This window comes from Prionailurus bengalensis, chromosome A1 (assembly GCF_016509475.1).
Source record: "Prionailurus bengalensis isolate Pbe53 chromosome A1, Fcat_Pben_1.1_paternal_pri, whole genome shotgun sequence".
In the NCBI taxonomy this organism is placed as follows: Eukaryota; Metazoa; Chordata; class Mammalia; order Carnivora; family Felidae; genus Prionailurus; species Prionailurus bengalensis.
The window spans coordinates 180,242,053-180,256,008 of record NC_057343.1 but is presented as its reverse complement, the minus strand read 5'-3'; the positions used below and the strand labels follow the sequence as shown (position 1 = coordinate 180,256,008).

General features: G+C 41.0%; 1 protein-coding gene across 1 annotated transcript in view; it reads left to right on the top strand.

The window, feature by feature from the left end:
* The window catches only part of DOCK2 (dedicator of cytokinesis 2), a 414,832-nt gene that overhangs the window by 177,245 nt on the left and 223,631 nt on the right, over window positions 1-13,956 (top strand). Inside the window, exon 27 of the mRNA XM_043596180.1 lies at window positions 2,092-2,187. Coding sequence (XP_043452115.1) covers window positions 2,092-2,187 — 96 coding nt within the window. The remainder of the gene's footprint in view (window positions 1-2,091; window positions 2,188-13,956) is intronic.

Below are 13,956 nucleotides of genomic sequence, written 5' to 3'. Positions count from 1 at the left end.
GTAAGAAATAGGAGATTGTAAGTTAGTAAAAAGGCTTGAAGAAATAAAGGAGAAGGAATCAGGAGAGAGGTTGACCTACAGCCAAGAAGTGAGGGGAGATGTTCTTACCCCTACCCCTGAGTAGATGTGGGGAAAGGGCTGGATGGTTGTGGGGAGCTCACCTAATCTAGTAAGAGAATCTAGCAAGAGATTGAAGTCCAGCTGGACCCCATGGAGCATGAGACTGCTGTTGCTGTAAAATATATGCTTTGATAGATGTCTTGCTGGTGAGCTCTACAGGGCTGGAGAATTGGGGGTTATAGCCAAAGTGCAAAAGAAGCAAGTATGGGACAGAGAGAGGAAGCAAACTCTGGGCTATTCATCTTTGGAAAACAATAGTCACCGAGAGCATGTTGGGAGGTGAGGGGCTTTTTATTTTTTATTTATTTATTTATTTAAAAAAATTTTTTTTTTCAACGTTTATTTATTTTTTTTTTGGGACAGAGAGACAGAGCATGAACGGGGGAGGGGCAGAGAGAGAGGGAGACACAGAATCGGAAACAGGCTCCAGGCTCTGAGCCATCAGCCCAGAGCCTGACGCGGGGCTCGAACTCCCGGACCGTGAGAACGTGACCTGGCTGAAGTCGGACGCTTAACCGACTGCGCCACCCAGGCGCCCCGGTGAGGGGCTTTTTAATAAGCACATTTTCTTTCCTTCCTTCTTTCTTTTTTTTTTTTTTTTTTCCCTCCCCCAACTACGAGTCTATTTCCTTTCATTGGTTACATTAAAAGACAAACTATAGTTGAGGTGAATGCAGGAAAGGTTAATGAGGTACTTAGGAACGAGTGTGAGTAGTTACCCACTTTTTAAATCACCCATTTCTTTAGCATTTTGTTTATGTCAGTCTCTGGCTGCGTCCTGGAGACATAGGCTGTATCCATATTCCAGCCTTCATTTGTAGAGCTTCACAGTACGTTTGTCATGGTTCTCAGCCATCAGAATAACCCACATAAAATTCAGAAATTACTGATGCCCAGGCTATTTCTCAGACCCACAGAATCTCCTGCAGTGGAATTAGGTGAGTGCATTGTTTCAAATTGCATGTGTCACTTTTAAGTTCACATCAACCTTGAAAGGCTGGTGAGAGAACTTCCACAGTTTGTAGATGATGAAGTTGAGACTCAGAGTTTAAGTTACAAGTGTGGCCACATAGCTGGTAAGGGCAGAGTTGGAACTCATACCTGGAGCTGCTGATCTTAGAATTCCAAGTGGCCTTTCCGCTTGTCCGTGACCACCATCCCAGATATGCATAGATGAAACTCTGTGCCTTAAGGCTATGCTGGTAAGAGGATTTGAGAATGTAGTGAATCTGTGTTGTAATCATCCATAAAACTCTTGCTCACCATGGCAAATGCTCAGAAAGCATTGACAAGTTCTACCCAAGGTTCAGTGGCTTGCATTTAAAGTGGGTAGTACCCTGTAGATGTTGTAACCAGGCTCACCATGGATTTCCCCCAAGATGGATAATGCAGCCTCTACTGCATAAGCTCCCCCAAGGTTATAGTTTCCATCACAGAAACCCAGTCTTGGACTCCAGAAACACTACCTCGTCTATTTGTCCCTTTAGCTCAGAGGTGATAGTGACTTCCTTCTAGTGCTGATCCCTAGGTAATCTTGTTTGGTGACTCAGCTTCTTCATCACCCATGTAACCAATTTCCTGCAGTAAATGCCCTACCTATTCCAGGTTATATCCTGACTGTTATACCAATGAAGAAACCAAGGTCCAGAGAAGTAACTCAGCCAATGTAGCACAATAATTCTGTACTTAGTATTCTACAACAAAAGATTCTGATTCCATAACTTAGGCTCTTAATCTCTACCTTATAGTTAAGGTGGTTAATGAAATTCCTCGTGCCCAGTGCCAGGTGATGATGGTCATGGAGGTATGATAACAATGGCTACAGTGATGATGATAGTGATGGTGGTGATAGCAGTTGTGGTGGTGGAGGTCTTGGTGATGACCACATCTGACCACTGTTGGATGTTCTTTGGAAGAGATGTGCAGATACAATGTCTGGTTGTCACACAGATGTCTCTGACTATGTTACAGGCCTTTACCTACCACCATATCCAAGAAATCATGGTCCAGCTTCTTCGTACAGTGAATCGGACGGTCATCACGATGGGGCGGGATCATGTTCTGATTGTGAGTACATCTCTTCCTCTTGTCAAACGTTTCAAACTGTTCAGGGTCAAGGAATGGATTTTCTGGAACTCCAGATTATGTTGAAAGCCTAGCACCAATCATTACTTTGTTTTGGAGTACAGTAGTTAGATTTTTTCTTATCTGAGTTGGGATAACACAAGAGTTAACTCAAGTTGCTGAAATAAAACAAGAATTAAGACTTGTCAACTAAGGTGAGTGTGCCAATGGAGATGGAATGTCACTGGTAAAGATTAAAGAGTGAGAGAAGCTTTTTGTAAGTGGCCAGACAGAATGCTCCACATTCACATCCACCAGGAGCCTTTTCTTTTGACATAGAGTTGGACAATGTCCAGTCTCAGTGTCTTATGTGCTTGGTTTTCTAAGTGGATTCATTGTATGTTAACTCTGCCCGTAGATGTCAATTAATTCAAGTCACTGCTAAATTTGGGGTTATTCTTCTGTACAAATGCTACATTCTGAAGATCAGGAGGTTCCTGCCTCATAGTCTGATTATTTTCCCTCTCCAGAAAGAGTCCATCTCTAACCCTTTAACCTCTGCCCATCTTGCTTTAAATTGAGGGCCAAAAATAATGCTTATGGGGACCAGTCACCAATATAAATGAGTATGTTCCACTATGTTACTCCTCTGCTCAAACTCACCAGTGGTTTCCCATCTCACTCAAAATAAAATCCAAACCATTGCTAGGGCCTGAAATGTCCTCTGCCTCATTTCTCCCACACACAAAACATGATTATATTTGCTGTTCCCTTGGCTTGACCTATCTCTGCCTCAGGACTGAGGGGTTATTTCCTCATGTAAATCAGATCCTGGCTCAGTTGTCACCAAATCAGAGAGGCTTCCCTGCCCTAACTACCCTGTGTATAATACCCAGCACCTCTCAATCTTCTTTCAAGCTCCACACCTTACTTCTTTATGTTTCTTAGTACTTTTCACCACCTGGAAAAATATGTATACCTTGATTGATTCATTGTCTTGCTCTCCTTGTGATAAAATGAGCTCCAAAATGTAAAGATTTCATTTGTTTTGTTCATTTATATCTCTGAACCCTACAACAGTGCCCTGCATATAGTAGGTACTTGATATGTATTTGTTGAATGAATGAGTGAATGAATGAATGAATGAACCAGGCAGGGACTCTAATGCTTAATGAGGACAAGTGCTACCCAGCTGTGATTGATTGACATCATATGGAACTGGGCCATATAGTTGCCAAAACTCCCAGCTTCTCAAGAGAAGCTGAAAATGTGAAATGTCCTGATATTTAAGTGTTGGCAGCTAATAAGAAACTATATATAAACATTCTCTGAGCCCTGAACAGCTGTATTCAGCTTTTAGGAAGCCAGTTTGGGATCTCAGCTAGGTTTGGGATGTTGATTGTCGATATGCTCTAGTCTTGCTTCATGGATACAGAGCAAGGGGCTGAGTGTCATTTCAACAAAAGCTGGGCAAGTAAGGATTTGATCCCTAGAAACAACAGAGGGTAAACATTTTCTTTAGACCCATTTGGCTCTGTTTAGTCATGTCAATGCATGTTTACTTACCATACACTGTGTAAATTTAAAGGAGTGGTGACATTCATAAAGAGGGCTCTCAGGGCCAGGTACTCCTGCTTTCTTGGGACAGAGAGTCATGTAAATTGGTCTCCGTCACTTTCTAACTTACCATCCTTCCTCCTTAGAAGTCTCACCATATCTTATTTAGTTATAAGCTTCCATGTCTGTGGTTTCCATAACATGCCTGAGATAAGCATTTTATTACCTCCCTAATCGTTATGCCTCTTCTTTAGAGCTAGGCCTAAAGATGGCCATCCATCTATTTGGTTTATCCATTTATAGCAGGTCTTAACTCTCTGTCTCTCCTTTAGGACAGTCATTCTTTAAAACAGTGCCTGGATCGTAGGAAGCACCAAATAACTGGTGTCTGTTATTATTTTCCTTTCTATCTGATACAATGCATCTCTCTGTCCTTTGCATGTGAGCATAGTTTGGCCCTCATTCACTACACCCAGTTTTTTGAGACTTTCATTTAATGCTGTACTCTGGTTGCTAGCCCTTCCAACATGCATTCCTCACTGCTGCCCCATCAATCTTTGCCAGGACACTCCCCTACTCTGGAAAATTCTGTGGGTTCCCACTGTGTGCCCAGTTAAGTCTTAAATGCATTAGCCTGACCATTCTCAGCATCTGTGATCTGGCCACAACCACATGTCTCAGCTTTTTCATCTACTTTTCTCCACCTGGCTTTTCAGACAAAATGGATGTCTGGATATTGCCCAACCATGCCTGGCTCTTTCTCACTCATGCTGCTTTCTTTGTCTGGAATCCTTTAGTGTGCCATCTCAATCTATTGAAATACTATCTAGTCTTCAAGGTCCAGCACAAATGCATCCCTTAGGAAGCTGCTCAAATCTCACCAACCTGGTTGGGACCTCCCTGCCTCTTCTAAATCACACAGCTGTCTTTATTCCTTCTTTCTTTCTTTCTTTCTTTCTTTCTTTCTTTCTTTCTTTCTTTCTTAATTTCTTTCTTTTTTTCTTTCCTTCCTTCCTTTCTCTCTCTTTCTTTCTTTCTCTCTTTACTTCTTTCACTTTCATTGGGGTGAAACTTACATGCTTTAAATTTTAACCATTGCAATTTGTATGAGTTTTAGTAAATGTATAATTGTGTAGCCATGACCACAAGTCAGTTTGTAATACTTCCTTTCACTCCTGAAAGTTCCATTTGCAGTCCCTCTGCTTGGCACCCTTACCCCTCTATCCCCCATCCATCCCTAAGCACCACTATTCTAATCTCTGTCTTTATAGATTTGCTTTTTTTTTTTGGACATTTCATGTAAGTGAAATTATACAATTTGAAGTCTTTTACATCTGGCTTCTTTCCTTAAAATAATGTTTTTGAAGTTTATATTTTAGGATGCATCAGTACTTAATTCCTTTATATTGCTGAATAGTATTACACTGTATGAATATACAGCATTTTGTTTATCCATTCTCTAGTGGATAGATACTTGAATTGATTCCAACATTTTGCTATTATAAATAATGTTGCTATGAATATTCATATAAAAATTTTGAATGAACATATTTTAATTTCTCTTGTGTAGAAATCTAGAAGTGGAATTGCTAGGACATATGGGAATTATATATCTAACTTTATAGGAAATTACCAAAATGTTTTCCATAGTGACCATTTTATATTCCCATAAGCAATATGAGGGTTCTATTTATCTACATCCTCCCTAACACTTAGTATTGTCAGTATTTTGGATTTTAACAACTCTAGTGGATTTATAACAATTCTAATGGTGTCTCATTGTGGTTTTAATTTACATTTCCCTGATGACTAATGATGTTGAGTATTTTTCCATGTGTTCTCTCTGTCTCTGTCTCTCTCTCTCTCTCTTTCTTTCTCTAAGACACTTTTATCTGTGAACTTGCCATACATAGCTCCTCTCTTATACCACAGAACTTTTAAGGCTTAGGCCTATTTATAAAAGGGGGTAATACTTGACCTTCCTCATAGGGTTCCTATGGAAATTAAATGAAATAACACAAAAAAGCATTTGCACATGCGTTTCTTATACATAATATTCATGTATTTACTCATTCACTATTTTATGAAAACCTCTTAAATACTCAGCATGAAGACTCAGAAATGAGTCAGGCATGGTCTGTGCCCTCAAGAAAACCATGACCTCTTTCAATGGGGTGTTTCTCAAGTACCTCAGACTCACTGCGCCCCAAACATAATTCATCACCAGCCCCCCAGGAGCCTGCTCCATACTCTCCCTTCATTTAGGATCCCATTTGACAGTACTGACCTAGAATTGTAGTAGCTTCCCATGATTCCTCCCTCTCACTCACCTGCCTGTCCTCCTAGCCTCCCACCAAATCCTGCTGTTTTCTGCACATCTGGCTTCAGTCCCTCCACACCTGGCTCTCCTGCTTGCCCTCAGAGCCCCCTGTACACCTCAGCCATTGGATTCATTGTACTTAGTTCATTGTAAGGTGATTTTTTTTGTCTCTGTGCTCCAGTCTCCCTACATTCTGTGGATCCCCTTGAGGGCAGGGACCATGTTTGCTTACTCTTTTACCCTCAGCTTCCAGCAGTGCCCCTGGTATACCATGGGTCCTCAATGAATGTTTGTTAAGCAAATTAATGAGTGAAATAATCCCTAGAAATGCTATGTTGCTTCATACCTTCATGTATTTGTATGTCTTTCTCTCAGTTTGGAATGCTTTTCCTTCTTCAAAGAATGTTTCCTCTCAGTATCAGGAACCTGTATCTCAGGGAATGTGGGTGCAGTGTAAGGAATTGTCTGTTCATACTTTCCTGTCCCCTGGGCTGATTCCAGGAGCCTTGCAGAGGTTCTAAGTCACATGCTGTGTCATTAGTCTCAATGACTCTTGAGTTTGTTGGTGTGATTACAGCAACAGGAGGGCTGAGTGGGGAGTACTGGAGGTATGTAGAAAGCACACCTAACTAGGAGCAGGAATGTGCCTGAACTAGAAGGAAGGAATAAACAGATTTTTCTCAAGATGTAGCTTTATTTTCATAAAATGGTCCTTTCTAGCACTTTTAGAACAGAAATATCTCCTCCAAATTAAAGAAAATGATGTTGGAAAGTAATTACTCAGAGGTCAGGAGTCCCTGTCTTAGTGCTGAAGGCCCCAATTTAATTTCAAATTGAAATTTGACAAGAAGGAGAGAGCCCTATTCCAACCATCACTTTCAATTTTCCAGATATAATTTTTATTGGTTAGTTTCTATTGCCTGGGAATATTAAACAATATTTACGGCAAACACCAGACATGCCTAATACTTCTGAAATCCTGAGAGGACCTTGATCGGATGTGGGGTGCCTGGTCATTGGCATGTCATTATGTGGGATTAAGTGGTGACTTTTTTTTTTTTTAATTTGTAGGAGTAGGAACATTGTGATAAAAGGTGTTAGCTATTAAAATTACAGGAACCATAGGGCTAGGATGGATCACTTCTTGTGCGCAGCACATTTTAATTATCATTTTCTGGAAAGCCATTCCTGAATTTTTCTGTAAATTGCTTGCCTAAACAATGAAGTGTTGATGGTGGCAAATGAGCAAAAGGAAAATTTTACAAAAACAAAAATCAAAAAAACTTTTACACGACTGCTTCCCCCTCTTCTCTTTGCCAAGAGTCTAATCAATCAGATATACATTTGTTAACTAAAGTTACCCAGGAGTTTGACCTTGATGCTAAGAAAGGCAGCATGGTTTGGTAGAAAGGACATTTCAGAGATGAGAGAACAGGAAATTTTTTTTTAATCAAGTATAATTGAATATAGTGTTACATTAGTTTCAGGTGTGCAGTATAGTGGTTCAACGATTCCACGCATTTCTCAGTGCTCATCAAGATAAGTTCACTCCCCTTTATCCATTTCACCCATCCCCCTACCTTCCTCCCCTCTGGCAACCACCAGTTAGTTCCCTGTCCTTAAGAGTGAACATGAGAAATTGTCCATACTTGTTCTGCGTAGTTGGCTCTGTGACTTTGTGCCAATATCACCCCTCTAGACCTTGGTTTCTTCTGTGCAATGAACTCTATCATTTTTAAGATCTTTTTCATATATTTAACTTTTCTGATTTGGCAAATGCTTATTCTTTTTTCCATCTCCCAAGATCCTGAGTCAGGGATGTAAAATAGATTTTGCTTCATATGCCAGGTCGGGTGCATTGGTAATAGCTGCCTGTAGTACTGCCCTGAGAAAGAATCAGAGGCTACATCTGTGTTCAGGGGAAGAAGTACTGAATTGATTAGTGATGTCTGTCATAAGCATAAGATTCTAGAATAGTGATGTATGCAGGATACTTACAAATACTATGTCTTGACTAAAATCCTTGGTGTTTTTCCAGCCCAGTCCAAAAGCTCTTGTAGAACCCATATTCTCTTTTGCATATTTTTGGTTAAGAAGGCTGTGATATAAGAGCAGAAGAGTAATGGAAAAAAATAATCTGAGAACTTAACATTTTACCAGGGAATGGATTCTATGTGCTACATGTCCTATTTTATCAAATGTAAGAATCACTATGATTTTATGTGCCCATATGAAAGAGATCATGCTACCAATTAAACTGTGACACAGAGGCTTATTTTTGCATTGATTGTAATCTTCAGAGATGTTAAAAAAAAAGTTTGACTGGAAATCAGATGTGATGGAGCATGTCTTTGATTCCTCATGGGTAATTGTCATCATCTCCCATTGTTTGGGAGAATAGAGTGACTGAGCATCAGAGGATGAAAACATCATGGTCAAAGTCACATGGCTAGTAGCAAGGTGGGATGTGAACTAGGGATGTCCAACATCAGAGCGTGTGTCTGTTGTGCTATCCTGTAGGTCTTAGAACAGTGTGAGGAAAACTTCTCAGATTTTTTGGGTAGGTGAGGGGGCTGTCTCAGAAAACCTTCCCTGACTGTTACATCCTTCTGCTGACTGGTCTACAGAAGGCTGTTCCCTGTGTGTGGCCTCCTTAGTGCTGGGGATGGACAATCTCATAGGGAGAATCAACCAGGGAATTTACACACTGCCAGAAATTCTTGGAAGGGGAACAATCTGGTAATTTTGTTGAAATTGGGATCTAGTTTTTATTTCGGGTAATTAAAATAAGCCTCTGGGTGATATATTTTGGGCCTAATTACCCCGGTTTTTGCAGAGGAGTCTATTGAGTGATTAAATAAAGGTAAATGCAGCTGGCATCAAGCCAGCTCTGGAAATCCAGAGCAGTTTGTTCAAAAAGGAAGGAAAAAAAAGGGCAGTAATTGCCCCATCCTCCACTGCTTCACCTCACAATAGCACTGAAGACTCCAGAAAACACCTGAGTCATCAGAGAGCCAGGCTTTTCAAGTTCTGACTTCACTTTCCAAATGGCAAATGGCCCACCTACATGACCACTCTCTGATACACTGTGAGCCCACAGACTTCAAGATGCTTGTGCAGGGGCCACAGCAAGACAGTTAGTGCCACCTTCACCCAAACCTGTCCCATGGAGAGCAGGTGTGAGGACTGTCTAGGACAGGAGGATGTGAGGTTCCAAGCCAGAAGTGGTTGGTTGACTCCACACCTTCACTCAGCACCCCAATACTTTGTTAACAAACAATACTTACAACAAAGTTATCACTTATTGAGCAAATCGTCTGTTTTCCAGGCAAAGAGCTAAGCACCTTATGTGTCTTCCTTCTCAACCTGCCTCAGAGACTCGCATTTTACATCTGAGGTTACTGAGACACAGAGAGGTTATATAACTTACCTATAATCACACAACTTGTTAGTGGAGGAACTTGGACTTGAACCCAGGCAAAGCTGTTTATAGAGTTCCTCCTCTTAAATAGCATAGTATATACTCCTACACCACTAAGACGTTAAATTGTTCTTTAGGCATCGAATATTTTAAAGGTAATAATGGGTACCTCCAAGCTCCAGATGCTGCTCTGCCTAGACCATGCAGTCTGGTGAGATGACCTATATGTCAACTTTCAGAAACCTGCGAAGTGGCACTGGATTCTTGGTGGCTTTGTAATGACAGTGATATATTTAGAATCAATCTCCTCAATTATGGGAATCTGTAAAGTCAGAACAAGAGCCTGGAGTCTTGGGACTTACAAAATAGCAGGTTTCACAGAAGACAAAGCTAGAATGGAAGTGTGAAATGATCTCAAGTCTCCTTCCCCTTCCGCATACAGCTTGTGTCCACTTTCTTGAGCAGACCACCGGGTTCTATGTCTAAAGGCCTCTCCAATCCAGAGCTTCCCTCTACCATCAATGCTACTAACTGGGGTCTGGCAATGACTGTCTCTCACCACTTCCTCTGCTGTAGCTACTACCAAGACACACTGCCTCCTCTCTTGTCCCTTTTGAATTCTTCCCGTTGCAGCCCATGTGGTCTTATCACGTAGAGCTTTCCTGGTGGGCAAGCCTTAGTGGCCTCACCGTGGCTGAAGATAATGGCCCAGCTGCTCACCACGGCCTTCAGTGTGCCCAGTACAGGCCTGCCTCTTTCCCCTATGCTCTTGACCTCCCGCTCTTGTGCCAAATTGATGGAACTGTTCTGCTAGCTACAGAATGTTTCTTTTCTTCTTTGCATTCTCCTGCATGCCATTCCCTCTGTCTAGAACATACTCCTCTTACCTTTCTTTGCAAAATCTTCCTCCTCAAAAACTCCTCTTTTTCTTTCATGTATTGGCCTGGAGGCACATCTTGACCCACATTCCACTCATGCAAGTTGGTACCCCTCTGCTCTCTTCAGCATGAACCAGTCTCATGTAGTCATCACACGGTCACGAGAACATTCTTCCTAGCACTAGAGAACAATGTCTTCATCACTTCTGCATCTGTAGGAAACACAATGTCCCTGGCATATAGGATGACCTGAATGAACACTGCTGAAGGAATGGAAGATTTCTGCTATTTACTTTATTTACATACAAACCACGATTCTTTTCCTTAACATGCAAGTGTTACTTGCATTACCCTTATGCAAGTGTTACTATTATCACCCTTAGGGCATGATTAGACTAGGAGAGTAAGGGAGGAGAGAGAATTGCTATTGAATAACTGGACCAAATGTAAAGAATTGGGGAAAGGATGTATTCATTTTCTTCAGAGGATATATATGTTGGTGATGATCACAGTTAAAATTTCTAGGGTGCTTGCTGTGTGGCAGAGATGGAAATTTGAGGACATTATCACATTTAATCTGTGAGGTTGACTAAAAATTATTATCTGCTCTCAGAAAGGAAACAGTGATCAGAGGGTTTGAGCTCTTGTCCAGCATCACATTCAGGGGAAGGAGGAATACAGAATCCAAATCCAGGTCTACAGAGTTTGAAGCCACCATCTTAAGCATTTCACTGTGCATGTCTGGGACATTGTTTTTCTGAGATAAAACTTGAAAAAATTAAAAGAGTAAATGTGTGTATGTGTAAGTGTATGTGTGTGTGTTAGGGGGAGATCAGGTTAAGAAAGAGAAGAAACATTATATAAGAGTCCTGAAATTCCATTTGGTACCAAGAGGTGGCGTCATTAGCTTGGGGTAGCTTGGTTGCTGCTTGATATGGTCTTGTAGAGGGTGCTTATGTCCTGTGGGTGGGGAAGTTTTACTTTTTTATTTTGTTTTATTTTGTTTTATTTTATTTTATTTTATTTTATTTTACTTTATTTTATTTTATTATTTATTTTTGAGAGAGAGAGAGAGGAGAGAGAGAGAGAACACAGGGCTGTGGCAGAAGGAGAGAAAGAGAGAGAATCTTAAGAATCTTAAGTAGGCTCAATGCCCAGAGCAGAGCTTGACGTGGAGCTTGATCTCATGACCATGAGATCATGATCTGAGCTAAAATCAAGAGTCAGATGCTTAACCAACTGAGCTACCCAGGCACCCTGGGAAGTTTTACTTTAAAAAGGATTTTGGTAATTGAATATCAAAGAGTACATGGCCTAAAGTATATATGCAAAAAAAATTAATTAGTATCTCAACTTCCAAGGAACCCATAGCATGTATGCACAGAAGTCAGTTATCAAGGTAGACTTCATATAATTGGGTCTAGTTCTTGAGTAACATGAAAATTTGAATAGATGGAGAGGAAGAGTAAGGGGGTTGAAACAGGGAGCAGTATTTTTGGCCTTATCTCCATCTCCTGGTCTGTGAAATCTTCTCTCATTCCTCAAGATCATCTTTCTTCAGTGATCTCATTGTTCTTTGCCCATTTTTAAATTACAGTATTACCATATCATAATGGAATTTTCTCTTTACCTGTCTATGTTCCACAGTAGACTAAGATTCTTGAGGAAAGGGATTGTATCCCATTATCTTTGAAGATCCTGTCCATAGGCCTAGGACTTGGCATGTGGCTGGCATTTATCCAAGCTGTGGAAATGAATGAATGGAAAGAACAAACTAAAATGAAAAGTACAAATTAATGTCTAGCTTTAAAATAATTCTGATTTAAAAAATAAGATGAGAGAAGATTTGTTTCATGTCAAGCTTTCCCATGAAGGTCTTTCCTATATAAAATTCCCAAATACTTCATGAGCCCTATGTGGTAGAATTCTTCCAGACAAAGTTTCAGAACTGGGGCATAAAAAAGAGCTGGTTTCATTCTCCCAACCTTCCTTCTGTTCCATGATGAGCCACAGAAATGAAAATGAAAGGGAAACGTGAGGTTCCTAAATTCATTAAAACAGCTACTGCAGCCTCCCTGTCCAGTTGAGCAAACCTCTGCTATGAGGACAGAATGCTCCTAGATAATAAGCACTCTCCTGTTGCTGCTGCTACGATAACAGTCTCACGTGTGATGCAGTGACACACAACATGTGATTCTACAGAGGAGGTGAGCTTAGGCCCTGGAGAAGCTGGTGGCAAGCAGCATAGGAAACACACTGCTGTTGTCAGCACCCAGAGAGGGAGAGACAGAGATGGGGTTTAGGAATTGTATAAGGAGTACTAGGAAATGCATGACTGGTACATCATCGCCCTAATGAAATTACATCCAAATATCTCAGTGCCTTTTAGCTTTCCGTAAGTGGAGCCAGACCTGATTTTGAACAAGTAATTTAAGTATATTCTTAAAGGTAAGACTTCACTATATCTGCTGTCCTATTTCCTGGCACTGGAGGAGAGGCCAGCCTTTTCATGTCCTTGGAGAACTTTGGAAACTTTGGAAACTTTAAAATGTCTGCCATTTGGGCATTGACTGAGTGCTCTCACACCCAACATTGCTTTCTAAGGGCTGTGGAGTTGGGGCCCAAGGTCTCGAGTTTGAAAGGATTTTACTAGTTGGAAACTGGTCATACTTTTCTTAAGGAGTGAGAAGACCTTATTCCACAGCTAGGAAGTCTTTTCACTTCACAGCTCTCTGTTCCTCAGTTCCCTTATCTATAAAATGGGGGTATAATGGTGGGGATTGGATGAAAAAGCATGTCTAAAGCCCATCACATGGGGCTTACCACCTAGCAGGTCTTTGGTAAAGAGCCATTATTATTCTCCTTCAGTACTGGAGTCTTCTCTTGCTTTGACGCAAATGTTATGTATCAGATGACAAACTATTTTGTGGCCCTGACTTGGGATCTCTCCTGGATTTGGGAAGTATTATTAAGCTATTGCTACAGCTGGGCTGTGCACAAAGCCCCCTTGAGATGAAACCAGATGCCATATGTCTGCTACAAAAGCTTGAAGGAGAAATCCCATCACAGAGGGTCCTTCCCTGGGAATGTTGTTGCAGGGCTGGAGCCATCCTGAGAGACCCTGTCAGCACGACCTTGAATGTAGCAGGCTCCCCCACAAGGGTCCATGCTGTTCTTTCCTGGGTGTTGACCTTCTAAAGGGACTCAAAGGAATCAATGCCATCAAATGACTCTTCAAGATGAGAACCCCCTTTTTCTAGATTTATGCTATGTTCATCCAATGATGCATTTGTGCAGTCATTAAATATTGATGATGATTTTTTAATAACATGAGGAAATTCTATGTCTTAAATATAGAGAAAGGGTCAAAAGACCCAAAAATAAAAAGAAAGCCATCAGGGATCCTGGAAGCCAGGGAGGGAAGACCTGTGGCCCCTCACCAGAATCCCTGGATCTCCCAGAGGTCAGGCCCAGAGACTCTGTTCTGAAGCTAAAATTATGTTGATATCTTCTGCTTAAGTGACACATGATTTGTACATTTCTGTAGCTTCACTTTTTTCTAAAATGATTTTGCTTTCCTTTTATAATCAGGAAAA